This window comes from Lissotriton helveticus, chromosome 5_1 (genome assembly GCF_964261635.1).
Source record: "Lissotriton helveticus chromosome 5_1, aLisHel1.1, whole genome shotgun sequence".
Classification (NCBI taxonomy): domain Eukaryota; kingdom Metazoa; phylum Chordata; class Amphibia; order Caudata; family Salamandridae; genus Lissotriton; species Lissotriton helveticus.
Window position 1 is genome coordinate 1,337,050,108 of NC_136065.1, and position 14,217 is coordinate 1,337,064,324.

At 40.5% G+C, this 14,217-nt stretch overlaps 1 protein-coding gene across 2 annotated transcripts in view; it reads left to right on the forward strand.

Annotated features, from left to right (window-relative positions):
• TMEM9 (transmembrane protein 9) overlaps positions 1-14,217 on the forward strand; it is a 245,839-nt gene that overhangs the window by 108,746 nt on the left and 122,876 nt on the right. For both annotated transcript variants that reach the window (XM_078641248.1, XM_078641247.1), the window contains exon 4: positions 7,999-8,107. In XM_078641248.1, the coding sequence (XP_078497374.1) occupies positions 7,999-8,107 (109 nt within the window). The remainder of the gene's footprint in view (positions 1-7,998; positions 8,108-14,217) is intronic.

Sequence of the window (14,217 nt, forward strand, 5' to 3'; positions counted from 1 at the left end):
GGCACTTAAAAATAAATATCCTATAATTGTTTTACATATTAATCATCCTCAGAATGTTCTTTACACATTACAGAGATTAGACATTAGTCATATCTCATGTAAATCCTTAGAAAAATGAGTTGTTTTACGCCTGCGCTAAGTGAAATTCAATATGCTAATGTTCTCATTATGCGGTATAGCACAACTTAATTTACATTTTAATGCTAGGATGTCGTAGTATGAGCATTAAGCTTCATGAATAGTAAAAAACGAATTTTGTAGCACTTATTTTTAATAATTATTTTTCATAATTTAATAATTATTTTTAATAAACCCAATTTTTTGGGATAATTCCACATATAAAAGCGAGCTGCATCCCTTGCCTATCATTTTAGACGCATTCTTTTATAAGCTTAAGCACAGACGCCTAACTTGAAACATGACAAAATGTTTGCGCCACTTTTTATCTTTTTTTTTTTTTTAAAAAGGACAATTTCATTTAGCAACAGACCCCAGAATATGCTTACAAAAAATGCTTAAAGAGAGAAACCCCTTAATTGGAATGCCTTAACCTTAGTTTTGGAACCTTTTGATTCTGAAATGCAAGTATTCACCCGTGTCTAAGTAAATACTCCTGTTTATTTAGCTTGTCTCTCAGCATTGTAACATGAGCACAAATGGCAGTCTTTTTCAAACGAAAACACATAAATGCATGTTCTATAATATACTTCTGAGTTCAGCAGGACTTTACTTCAGCTGAAGAGTGTTTGCCTGTTAATATCTGATGCAATATTTGTAAGCAAAAAAATACTATAAGCTTGTTTTCCTACAAAACACACCATTTTCGTTTTTGAGGCTTCTTTTATTCCTAGTGTATGTGACTTTTTAATTTTATTATTTTAAACATTTAGACATTTTGCGCGCCATGCATTTCGTGAATAGCGCCATCGCTATTCACTTACAAAAGTTGCACTAATGAGAAAACCACATAGACATTTAAAAACACATTTAACCCACATATCAATACTTAGGACAGAAACAAAGTACAGCCCACAGACTGTACTTAAACCAAACCATTTGCAAATACTAGTTGTAAGTCATATTTACAAGAAACGCTTCTCAATTGTGTTTCAAAAGACTGAAAAAACAGCCCAACAGACTGATGTATGTCCAAGAAGCGAAAATGCACTAAATTCACTAGCTTTGGCTAGCAGAACACCAAAAAATCGTTCTGCATATCTTTATTCACAAAACTGCGCAGAACAAAGGATCCTTGTTTTGTATTATGTCATATTTTAATTCCCTGGGGATACAAAATCACCAAGGAAGAAATATGTTTTTAAATCTAAACCTATTTAGATATTCCATTTAGGGGAAACCGGCTAATCCAAACGTATACAAAGTTGGCCAACACAAAGCTCCAAATTTGCTAAGATCAGGCATCTTATAGCTCACTAATCTAGCTTCAAACTTCAAGGGGCTATCTCTATCGATACACTCGTAAATATACAAGACCCTCGGTTTTTGAAAATTGCAATCTTCAAATAAAAACTAAGGACAAATCAAACTAAGAAGCAGACTAAGGGACCAAAGAACAAAGGACTGGGAGCGACCCACTTATACTTAACTCTTACTTTTACTAATCAAAAGGTTATCCAAATTCTAACTGTCAAGTTCTACATGACCTAATAGTCTTTTTAAGAATACTCACGCCAAAAAGAAGGTTCTCAGTCAGGAGTGACATCATGTGGAGGATCAAAATCAGGAAGATCAGAAATATACTGGGCTGCAGAATCAAAGAATCTCCAGAATCCCTGTGCACAGAGTACCTTCTTAGTAGAATCCTGTTCTGTCCTCCTCAGTAGATTTCAGTCTCCTGACAAGATCACTCCCACAGAAAGCCACTTCTCTGATGAGCCCCGCGTTGGCTGCGCCATTTGAAGAACTGAAATCTTCATGCTCTGGGAATACTTACTAATATAACAAAGAACTTGGCACAGAAGCTGAAATATGAAAAGACATCTTTATTAAGCATGGGCGGAAAATCCGTTCCGCTCGCGGATTTTGCGAATTTTTGGTAAATTTGCGATCCGCGACCTCCTGCGAATTTACAGAGAATACGCAAATCCGCGAGCGGCGGATCCGGGGGCAAAAGTTGAAGCCTGGCCTGTTGTTTATAACTATTTTATGATGGCGCCGGCAAGCTGCCAGCGCCATCCTGAAATAGTTACTAAGTTAGCTTCAACAGGAAGCACTAATAGATAAAATAAAGCAGGTGCTCGAGCACCTGCTTTATTTTATCTATTAGACAGACCCTCCAGCTTATCGCGATTTCGCGATTTGCAAAAAAATCGCGAAATCGCACGATCTCTGGAAATGCCGCGATATTTGGCATAAAGCCCGCGAAATTTGCCGTTTCCGCCGAAGAGGAGCGAGGCACCCATTTTCCTTTTGATTTGCGGCGAGAAGAGAAGGAGCCAGGAGGTCGAGGACGCGCGGCCGAGAGAGGGAGAAGACCACGGCGGCCGAGAGAGGGAGAAGACCAGCACCACACCAGCAAGAGGGGGAGAGAGCACGAAGCGGAAGCGACACACACGAAGACTCTTCCTCATTCCTCAGAGACTCGGACTCGTCGGAGCAGGAGGAAAGCCGGCCGGCGGCGAACAGAACACTGACATGTACCGTCCGTAGGCAAGTTTAAAACCAGCTTCGTTAAGAAGCGCTGCCCGGGTGGGAGGGGGGCAGTGGAGATGTGGAAGAGGAGAGAGGGAAAAGCTGTTATTGCAGGCCTCGCCCGGCCTTGGGTAAAGTTTTTATTATTTATTTATTTATGCATTTTTATATAGCGCGGACTTTACCTGAAGGCGTCAGAGCGCTTCACATTAGGAACAGAGATGAAACATAATGAGAAACATTACAAAAGAATAGATTGCAAAAACATACGTTACTTACATAAGGTAATAGTGACATTTGTGAGCAAACAAAATACATGAGGTAGTAAAAACTGTGAGCAACCAAAAATACATGAGGTAGTAAAGGTAATAGTGACAATCGTGAGCAAACAAAATACTTGAGTAAAACTTGTGAGCAACCAAAAATGCATGAGGTAGTCAAAAGTGCACAAGAGGAGATGAAAGTGACAAGTGTGCAGTTATAAGAGAAAACAGAGTATAATTTGAGGTATAGTACTGCAATAAGTGCTAGACACTCAGGCACAGGAACAAGCGTTACGTGGGCAAGGTGGCACTTGTGCAAGTATCAAAGGTAAAAACATGTGAGAGGTAGCAGCCGTGTGTTGCAAGGGCAGAGTGGTGTGTGCATGTTACAAAAGGCACACCCTCCAATCACAGGCATACACTGATCTACTCTGTGTGCTCAAGAGTTCTGCAAGGGCTTTTGGACGATTCATACCACACATCCATTTCCTTGGTTTCTGTATATTTTAAAACCCGGTAACTGTGCGGTCCTGACGTGTCCCACCACTTGTCTCTCCTTTTACAATTATTTATAGTTTTGCATGAAGGAAAACATAAACCCAGGCTTACGAAAAAGTATGTGTCCAGGACTAAAGGATTTTTGTAAATGTGGATATTAATGTTGCTTTCTCCCTACTTGCAAGCTAGTCACCTGCAAAAGAAACAAAAATTAGTGACATCGTTTTGTTATAATTTTTTTTTAAATTAATATATGCTCAGCAATTAGTACAGTCCTAGTTTCTTTACTCTACAAAGTTAGGCTGTTCGATGGGTTCAGGGGGTGTTTCAACGTGAGAGGGAGAGCATGGAGCGGGGGTGGATGTAGGAATAAAGAATGGAGGGCAGTAAGTCGGGGGGGTAGAGCAGAGGGAGATTTGGAGTGCTCGGAAGAACTGAACGTACGTTGCCAAGATTAACATGCCTTTTAACTAAAACAAATGGGCTGAATTGTAAATAAACAAAATGTACATAGCTCCATGTTGTCAAATAACTCAAACAGTAAGATATCTGTGTTTGGTGTTGCAAAAACCCCAAAATAAAATGCCGCTAAATGCTGCTAAATTTCCATTTTTGTGCCGCTAAATTTTCATTTTTGTGCCGCTAAATTTGCCAATCCATGCCGCTATATCCTGGGGGGTCTGATTAGAGCTTCCTGTTGAAGCTAACTTAGTAACTATTTCAGGATGGCGCTGGCAGCTTGCCGGCGCCATCCTAAAATAGTTACAGGATATGAAGGGCAGGGTTCATTCTGGCACGATGGTCCTGTCACAAAAATTAAACCTCAATAGGAAGCACTTACAGATATCAATAAAGCTTGTGCCCTAGTTGAAGCTCAAATTCAGTGACGCATTCATCAGCTCAAAAACAATCGTGAGCATTGTCGAGGCTGGGCAGGTGTGCTTTCTTCCCAAATCTACCGTCGAAAATCAGCTGTGATGCTGGATAGAGGCCTTTGTATCCTTGACTTTCACGAGCGCAAGCGGAAAAAAAAAATCCAGCGGATTTTGCGGATCAACAATACGCAATTCCGCAAAATCCGCGGATCGTGGATCCGTGAAATCCGCCCATGCTTAATCTTTATTAAACTTAATTAAGTGAGGCCACGTCACACAGAAGCCGTAGCAACTGAATGAGGTAGTCTGAGGAATACAGAGGACAGAGGCCTTTTATATGTTTTAGGGTTACATGACTCAGCACACAAGTAAGGGGCAGTCCTAGCTTTTGCAAGCATGCAAAAAATCCAACATCCCTTCTTTACAGTTTGACCACTCACATGTTTTCCATGACAAAAGCAGGATCATGATGACAAGCCCATTTTTCAGTTTGTCCAGCCCAAAATCAATCATTGGTTAAACTTAACAATTTTCATCAGACAGGTCGATCGGACCCATAATAAAAATGGGGACATCCCCATCGTAAATAGGCCATAAAGAAGGAACAGAGACAGATGAGAGGCGAGATAGAAGGTGTGTGCATGTACCATAAACTCAGCAATGTCCTGCTCTTTGATCTCTATCTCGATCAGCTAAATGGCAAGAACTGGTTTGGCAAGGTCAGCTTCAGGCAGCAGGGTCAGTTCATTTCAGGTCAAACAGGAGTCAGCTAAAGTCATCGGCCTATGTGAGGGCAACCACAAAATGGCTGCCATGCACAAAATGGAACCCAAGGGTTCAGAAAGAAATCTTCAAATACACAGTGAATCCATCGGTGTAACATGACAAAAACACTCATACTTGCTGAGCTCAGTGTTTACGGTTCGCTGTTACCAAAATCGTAACAGAACCACGACCTTTATGACCAAGGTTCAGAATTCACGGAACCTCAACCTTAGCACTGTTCTATTTTGTCTATGCATTTCAGGATGAACTAAACGAATACATATATGACATACATATATGACAGTGTCATATGCATGATGTATATATAACTCCTATCTAGGTTACCCCACGTATCAGACTTCAGAACCGCTGTCCAGTCATTAGTGCTCTCCAATATAGATGTTGGAAATTCACCCATCAGAGCCGTGTTGCTCTCAGTGGCAAGATTGCTTTCAGGGACAAAACCCTGATCACGTTACTCAAAGACTTACACAGGCTCCCCCTCTAAGCCAAAATAAAATTTCAACTAGCCTGTTTTGATTACAAAACACAATTTTTAACAAACCTAAATACCTTCACTCAACCTTTAAATCAGTGGTCTGCAAACGTTTCCATACTGTGCCTGGCTTAATGTTAGGACTTTCATTGGGCCCCTTAAGAACACTGAGTCTACAGACTCTTTGGAACGCAAGAAATTCAACCTCACTGAAGCAGCCACCCAAGCCTTCTACGGTGTTGCCACTACAATTTGGAATTTGCTTGCATCCTGGACCAGATAATCAAATACTTTAATTACTTTTCACAACAGACTAAACCCCTTTTTTTTCAACGTACTTTTAAACTATGCGCGCTGAACAGTTCCTACTTTCAGTTCCCTCTTTCTGGACCCACACCACGCATGTTCTATTCTTCTCCAAATCCCTTGTGCTTTTTTCCCCTTACCTTATCACCCGTTCGTAGCACTACCTCCTCACACGTACATAGCCTACCTTTACCGTTTTACCTTCATTTTCCCCCAATTCGATTTTCTTAAGCTGTTTACAATAATGTTTTGAAAGTTGACTTTCTATGTAATGTAGAGGCAGATCGCCACGCTAGGACCCCCCCCCCCCACACCCATGGACCAAGCATTAAACCTCAGCTTCATACTGTACTCCTCGCTCACAATGAACCACCAGATCAACGCCGTCTCCTCATCATGCTTACACACTCTTCGCCTGCTTTGAAAGACCTTCAGAGGGATCCCCTCTAAGGCCAGAAAGACGGTCACCCATGCACTCATCAGTAGCAGGCTCGACAATGGCACCGCACTCTACACAAGCGTCACCCTGAAACTCCTCAGGAAACTATAGAACATTCAGAACACTGCAGCCAGACTGGTCCTCAACATCCCCTGCTGCAGCCAAATCTCGAAACACCTGCGCGAACTCCACTGGCTCACAGTCAACAAAAGAGTTACGTTTAAGCTCCTCACACACGCCTACAAAGCCCTCCTCGACGCAGGACCAGCATATCTGAACCACAGCCTCTCATTCCACATACCCACGAGACACCTCCGCTCTGCCCAACTGGCCCTTGCCATCGTCCCTCGGATCTGAAAGACCAGGACTGGAGGAAGGTCCTTCTCCTAGCTCATCGCCAAAACCTGGAACACCCTGCCTCTCCTCCTCAGGCTATCCCCGTTGCTGACCCAATTCAGGCAGGATCTCAAGACCCGGCTCTCTGACTGAACTTCAGTGCCCATGAGAACCTGAAGCCCCCCCCCCCCCCCCCCCCAGCACCCCTCCACCGGTACCCTGAAACCCTCCCGGCTGAGTAGTTCTGCTTAACAAATACTGATTGATCTTCCCCTTCTTTTATGTACAGTGTAACAGCGTATGACCTCCAGTAGTGCCTTGAATCTCCACTGAAAGAGTTTATTGGATGCATACATGTTATGCTGGTGTGAAGGGCTGTCTAGTTATAGATATACCCTCTGCTAAATGCATTGACCTCAAGAAAGTAACCTCTTCTTGAATATGCTGGTCCCTGGCATGAACATGGGGCTATTGATGGAAGTGTAAATATGCTGATGCTGAATACCGACCTATAATGGAAAGTGTTTTCTTCCAGCCTTACGTACAATCACGCACCTTTGCAAGTGTTATTCAGTGCAATATAACCCAACGACCGTGTGTCATGCTGGACCAGATGGTTTCATATATTTGCACAAGTGAAGCATGCTGCATTGTATAGTGTCCAAAGAGGAAAAAAAAAAGAAATGGTTAGTTTTTCTATTTCATGAGGTGAATGCATTCTTAGGTCTTGTCTAAAGGCAGCTTATCTGTATTCGGACTTCAAGGTTTCCCAAAAAATCATAATAAATATATGTGCATATATAAATGCATGCAGTGACTTTTGGTCAGCCCTCTTCATCGATTGGACTGTTCAGCTGTCATTTACATTATGCTTTCGCCTGTCACAGCATGCACAATAGGGAAAGGAGTCAGCCTATTTTATCAATTGGCTGTCCGAAAAGCAGTGCACGCTGTTGCGCTTAAGCTGCTGGGCCACTTGTTTATTTTTTACTTATCATACGTTTGCCATTTTTTTATATTGCATATGTTTGCAAAAATATGCATACATGCCCACGACCGACCTTATTCATTTTGTTTCCGCTTATTGGAGGCATTATTTTTATATAAAGTTGTATGCCCGTTTTTAGACTGGGACAGGATGAGACTAATTACTTTGGTTACAGGATGGAGGAGAGAATTAGAGGATGGTGACATTTAACGAAGCTGGCCCCTTTTTGCTGTGCGTTTAAGTATTGACATTAGTGCGAGTTGTAGCTACGTATGCCAGTACTGTATCTGTTTTATGCTTCTACTGTATTCTAAAGTGGGTCTTGCTCTAAAATGCTGTTTTTCTTGACATCTGAGTTAGTTTCCTTTCATCCTCCACAGTAACTGCTTTCACATGGTGAACCCAAAGCCTGTACCAGGGCCTGATGTTGAAGCCTATTGTCTGCTGTGTGAGTGTAAATACGAGGAGCGAAGCACCAGCACCATCAAGGTAAATGGGCTCAAAAAGAGAGGGTGAAAGAGGGAGTGCAGGCGGAAGATGAGACAGCGAAATGGATCTTTTGCACTAGACAGGAGCAGGGCCCTGATTGGTGGAGAGAAGGGTGAGAAGGTAATTGGGCAAGTTGCAAGAGGGACTTGTAGTATTTGATAAAATAGAAGAAGCAAATTGGTAATATAATTCTGAATTTATTCTCCAGAATAAGAGCACGTCTGGTCAGATCCACAACTCACAGGAAACTGACCAACAGTAAAACATAGAACATTCATAACACCATGGCTGGAATGTGGTATATGTCATCAACAAAGGAATGTACATCTTAAGGAAACATTCACCACTTTAATACAATATAAATAATTAAATAAACTATAAACTAACATACTACATATCTTCCCCTCTTGTTTTTTTTTATTTTTATTTTTTTTAATTATTTATACACAAAAAACTCCTGAAATTTCGAAGGTCTAATGACAGATCTACCAAAAGAAGATTTCTGGACGGATTCTCTATCTTGGTGAACAGGTATACAATCATCACAAACATTAGAAGCACAGGCTTCATTATCACCAGCATTTGAAGGAGAATTGACATTATCACAAACATTTGAAGGAAAAACCTCATCTTGAGAACAATCCCTATTTACAAGAGGATTAGAATCACAAGAATTCTGAACAGAATCTGAGATGTCAGATTGAATACAATCAAAACACCAAAAATGCCCAAGAGAAACCTTTGTAGTATCCGAAGAAACATGTTCATGCTGGTGTTGAGATGGAGCTAAGCGACTTAAATGCCATTTTTCACCATTCTCCAAAGTAACAGAATTTTCGTGAATTTTTACAACCTTTTTAGGAGAACTAAATTTGCTCTGACCTTTGGGTACCTTCTTAGCATTTTTAATACAAACAAAATCTCCAATTTTTAACTTGACAGGTTTTGCACCATGTTTACAATCATGGTATAATTTATTTTTAGTTTGAAAAGAAGACAATTTAGAGTTTATTGCATCAGTATCATAGAAAACCATATCATTCCTTTTCATCCAACCTGGATTAGTTTTTGAAAAAGGAACTCTACACCGCATTAAAGAAAAAGGACACTTGCCAGAAGAAGGATGTGGAGTAACTCTATATGCCCACAACATTTTCTTACATTCATTTTCCCAAACGAGATTTGACTTAAAACACAGCTGAATGTCGTTTTTAATGACCCTGTTAAGCCTTTCCACAACTCCGTTACAAGAAGGGTGGTATAGAGGTGTAAACTTATGGTTAATTCCTTTTGAAGTGAAAAACAATTGCATTTCTTTAGACTTAAATTGAGGCCCATTGTCAGTTAAGACAGATGAAGGAGAACCTTCTTGGATGAATACACATTCCAAGAATTCAATAATAATAATTGTGTTGGCTTTCTCGACTACTTTCAGTTCAAACCACTTTGAAAATAAATCCACAATAACAATAATAAACTTAACATTGTTATCAAACCAATTGACAGGTCCCATGATGTCCATGGCTAACTCTTCCCAAGGAAATTTGGGAGCAATAACATTTCCCAAAGGTGGATTGAAGGTTTTCTTTGATTTGTCCGAAACTTCACAATTAATGCATGCTCTAACAAGTTTTTCTATATCATTATCCATTCCTGGCCACCAATACTGGTCTCTCACTCTGGATTTTGTCCGAGAGATGCCTGGATGACCTTCATGGGACAACTGCATAATGTGAGATCTAACAGACATGGGTGGAATTATTTTATCATTCCTAAGTAGAAATATACCAGGGTTCAATTCCCCGCCTCGGCGGGTCTTGGGCTAAAAAAAATTCCACGGACTCGATAATTCTCGCTCCGGTGCCTCCTCGACTCACGGGTTCACACTCTGCGACTCTGGGCAATAGCTTGCTTAATCTCCACAACGGCCCCTCGCGGCGGGATGCCTGACTTTCACCTTGTGGATACCCTGCTATCTCACAGGGGAATACCAGGAAGGGTTCCCTAAGCAAGCGCCGGGACACCCACTGCGGGTAGCTGTGCGCTATATAAGCTCAACTACATTTACATTTACATTTACATTTACAAACCTTGTGTGGTCAATAATTTGGTAAGGGGTTTATGATCCGTTCTCACACAAAATGACATACCCCAAATGAATTTTCTAAAATGCTCTAACCCCCACACAACTGCTAGAGTTTCCCTTTCAATTACTGAGTATTTTTCCTCAGTAGGTGTAAGGGATCTAGAGGCAAAAGCAATTACCACTTCCTGATTAGATTCGGACAATTGAGTTAGAACTGCCCCTAAGCCTTTAGAACTAGCATCAGTAGTAATGAATGTAGAAGCAGTGGGATCAAATCCTTGTAAGTTGGGGGCACAGCAAATAGCCTGTTTAATAATTTCGAAAGCTTGTTGACATTCCTGCGACCAAACAAAAGGTACTTTGTTCTTCAAAAGAACACGCATGGGAAAAGTTTTCTCACTAAAATTAGAAACAAATTTGGAGTAAAATTCCGCTAAACCCAGAAATTATCTCAAATCATCTTTTGATTTAGGAGCAGGGGCGTCAGAAATGGCTCTTATGAGTTTAGTCTTAGGTCTAATTCCTTGGTCACTGATCTCATGCCCTAGATACACAACTTTGTCTTCTGAAAAAGTACATTTAGAAATTTCTGCAGTTAGACATTTTTCATCAAGGATTCTCATAACCTGTCTCAGTCTAGAATCATGTTGTGTAGCATCCTTACCTAAAACAAGAATATCGTCTTGGAAGAAGATGACCCCAGCCATATCACCGAATAATTGTGACATGAGGCGCTGAAAAACTGCAGCCGCAGAGGCCAAACCAAATGGCATGCGGCGAAAACGAAAACAGCCAAAAGGAGTACAAAATGCAGTAAGATCACGGCTGGAATGATGTAAAGTGATTTGGTGGTACGCTGAAGATAAATCCAGCGTAGAGAAAAATTTAGCACCATGAGTTAAAGACAACATTTCATCGATCCTGGGTAACGGAAACTGATCCACAATTATGTTATTATTTAAATTTCTCAAATCAACACATAAGCGGATTTTTCCATTAGTCCGTCTAGCGACCACCAATGGAGAAATCCACTCAGACGATTCAATAGGTTCTATGATACCACTCTCTTGTAATTTTAACAAATCATTTTTAACCTCATCTCTGACAATTAGTGGTATGTTTCGCACCTTATGAATTATAGGTACAGCATTACTCTTCAGTCTTATGCGGTGAGAAAAGCCTTTGAATTTTCCAATCTTACCTGAAAAAACGTTCGGAAACTCTTTGAGAATCCAATTCTTGGTATCTTCACTTACCCCAGTAACTAGGACTTGTTCAACACTGTTAGGATCAAGAACAATGTGTAAGGATCTTTGATCTCTCCAGCCTAAAACAGGAGGACCATCAACAGCGATGTACAATTTACAAAATGCAGTACGATGTTTGAATTCAAAAACCAAAGAACGAAAACCTAACATTTCTATAGTGTTACCAGTAAAGCTTTCAGTAAGGATGTCACTGGGCTCTAAGTGAGGACCTAATTCATTAACCAAATCCTTCTCCCAAATCTTTTTGTTGACAATAGTATAGGGAGATCCTGAGTCAGCAGCAACTTCAACAGGAATACCCCCAAATTTCACAATGCATAAGGGTTTGCTTCTATCATCCTCCCCAACAACTAAAACAATATTACATTGTGCATTTGCAGAAGAATTGGGAGATGATAAGCTTATGTCAGAGTCATAATCAGAAGAAGTATCTGTAATACATGCTACTTTAGTATGCTGATAGGATTTTTTGTTGCACACTTTAGCATAATGACCAACGGTACCACAATTGGAACACTTTGCAGATCTAGCAGGGCAATTCTCAGAACTTGCGTTATGGTTTTTGTCACCACAACGGTAACATGCAAATGAAAATGAACTACTCTGAAAAGATTTGTTCTTATTAAAAGTTTTCTTGCTAGATGAAGAAGAATTCTTATTGGTTTGGAATTTTTTGCTTGTATTCTTTTTTGTATAAAAGTTTTTCTTCTTGTTATCAGATATATTACTCACAGTAGGTGTGGAGGCAGAATCCGATTGTTTAGACAAAGCTTTGGAACTTCTATCTGATAATTCAGCCTTTTTTAGTAAGGTAATGACATCTTTGAGGCTAGATTCTCCTTCAATCCAAAGCCTGTCTTGTATACTCTTGTTTTTTGTACAAACCACAACTTGATCTCTGATTAATTCATCGTGTAAAACACCAAATTTGCACTGTGCAGCCAAAATTTTTAGTTGAGAGACATATTCTTCAACAGTCTCGTTCTGCAGTTGTTTGCGTTTAAAAAATGCACGTCTTGTCACACCGATGCAAACTGTAGGTGAATAATGTTCTGTTAAATCAGATAAAGCAGTTTTAAATTTGTCATAATCTCCAGACCTATCAGGTTTTTGCATTTGTTCATAAACCCTGAGACCCTCAGGACCAAGACTGTGCAGTAGCATACGCAATTTTCTGTCAGGTGATAAAATACCAACATTATCCTCCAAAGTGGCGATGTAATTCAAAAAATAATTTTTCCATTCATCCCACTTTATTATAGGATCACCAGGAGAAATTAAAAATTCTTTAGGTGTGCTGATACTAATGTTGATACAAGAAGATGATGTAGAAGCAGTATTGCTGGAAGTAGAATCATCAGTCATGTTTAAATAAAAACGAAATCAAAGAAAAAAAATTCAATAGTTTTGAATTAATATGCAGAGCAAAGTACACAGGAAACGTTTATGTTGAATATAAAGTAAATGTGTCTTACTTCAGCATGAAAGCGCTCTGAAACGATAAAAATATCTTTAGCCGAGTGTACCTTGAAGTATTACTGAAGTCAGACGTGCTCTGTGAAGAATTCCAATATGGCGGCACGTACACGTCACGTCAGGTCACGTTGGTTGACCTGAGACGCGATGACTCGTACTAACAACACTGGAGCGTTGCCGAGTGTAGATGTTGCTAAGAGGCGCGGTGAAGCTCGAGAGCTGGAGCGAGCGTCTGCGCATGGAGCAACGGAATGCGTTTAAAGGTAAACGCTTTGTGCGCGAAGGGGTAGAAACGCACAAAATTGAAAATAACTCGTAACTCACAGTTTTTTGTTTTGAAGATGTTCAGGAAGCGCCGCTTCAATTGGAAGGCAGAGTTGAGGAGACGTAGGTTCGTTTTCAAGGAAAATCGGCTTGTATGAAAAATTTTCAATAATAAAAAATTTGTGTTGAATGAAACTTCTCAGCATCCCAATCGTCGCCAATATAATGTAGTATTTGATAAAATAGAAGAAGCAAATTGGTAATATAATTCTGAATTTATTCTCCAGAATAAGAGCACGTCTGGTCAGATCCACAACTCACAGGAAACTGACCAACAGTAAAACATAGAACATTCATAACACCATGGCTGGAATGTGGTATATGTCATCAACAAAGGAATGTACATCTTAAGGAAACATTCACCACTTTAATACAATATAAATAATTAAATAAACTATAAACTAACATACTACAGGACTCCGGGACAGCGGTACAACACCCAAGTCAAGGGTCAGAGAGGAGGACCGTCAGTGTGAGGGGAGCTTAGGGAGGGATGGTGTCTCGAGTGTTATTTAAGAATTAGACATTGACAGTGGTAGATGCAGGGTTCAGTGCAGAGAGTGAAGTGGCTCCTCGCGTTGGCGCCATTATACATTGTGTAAGAATTTTCAATGTCTTTAAAAACATTTTAAATATAGTTTGGCATGTCATTCTCTTGATTATTTCTGTTCGTTGACATATGTTGTGAGTGCAGCATCCTTCCCTCCTCACTGAATCGCACCCTGCTGCTAACCATGAGCAGCACGACTCTCCTCTTCATAGGTTGCTCTCAACCATACCTCCTCGTTGGTGCACGTCATGTTCTCTGCGGCCTCCCACTCTGTCCTCCCCATAGTGCCCACACCGCCATGTGCTCGCCCCGCTTGACAATTACACACTTACACTTCCCAAAGAAACTCAGGACACATATCTGTGGGAAAGAACTGCTGCAGGTTTATTTCATACAAGACAGGTAT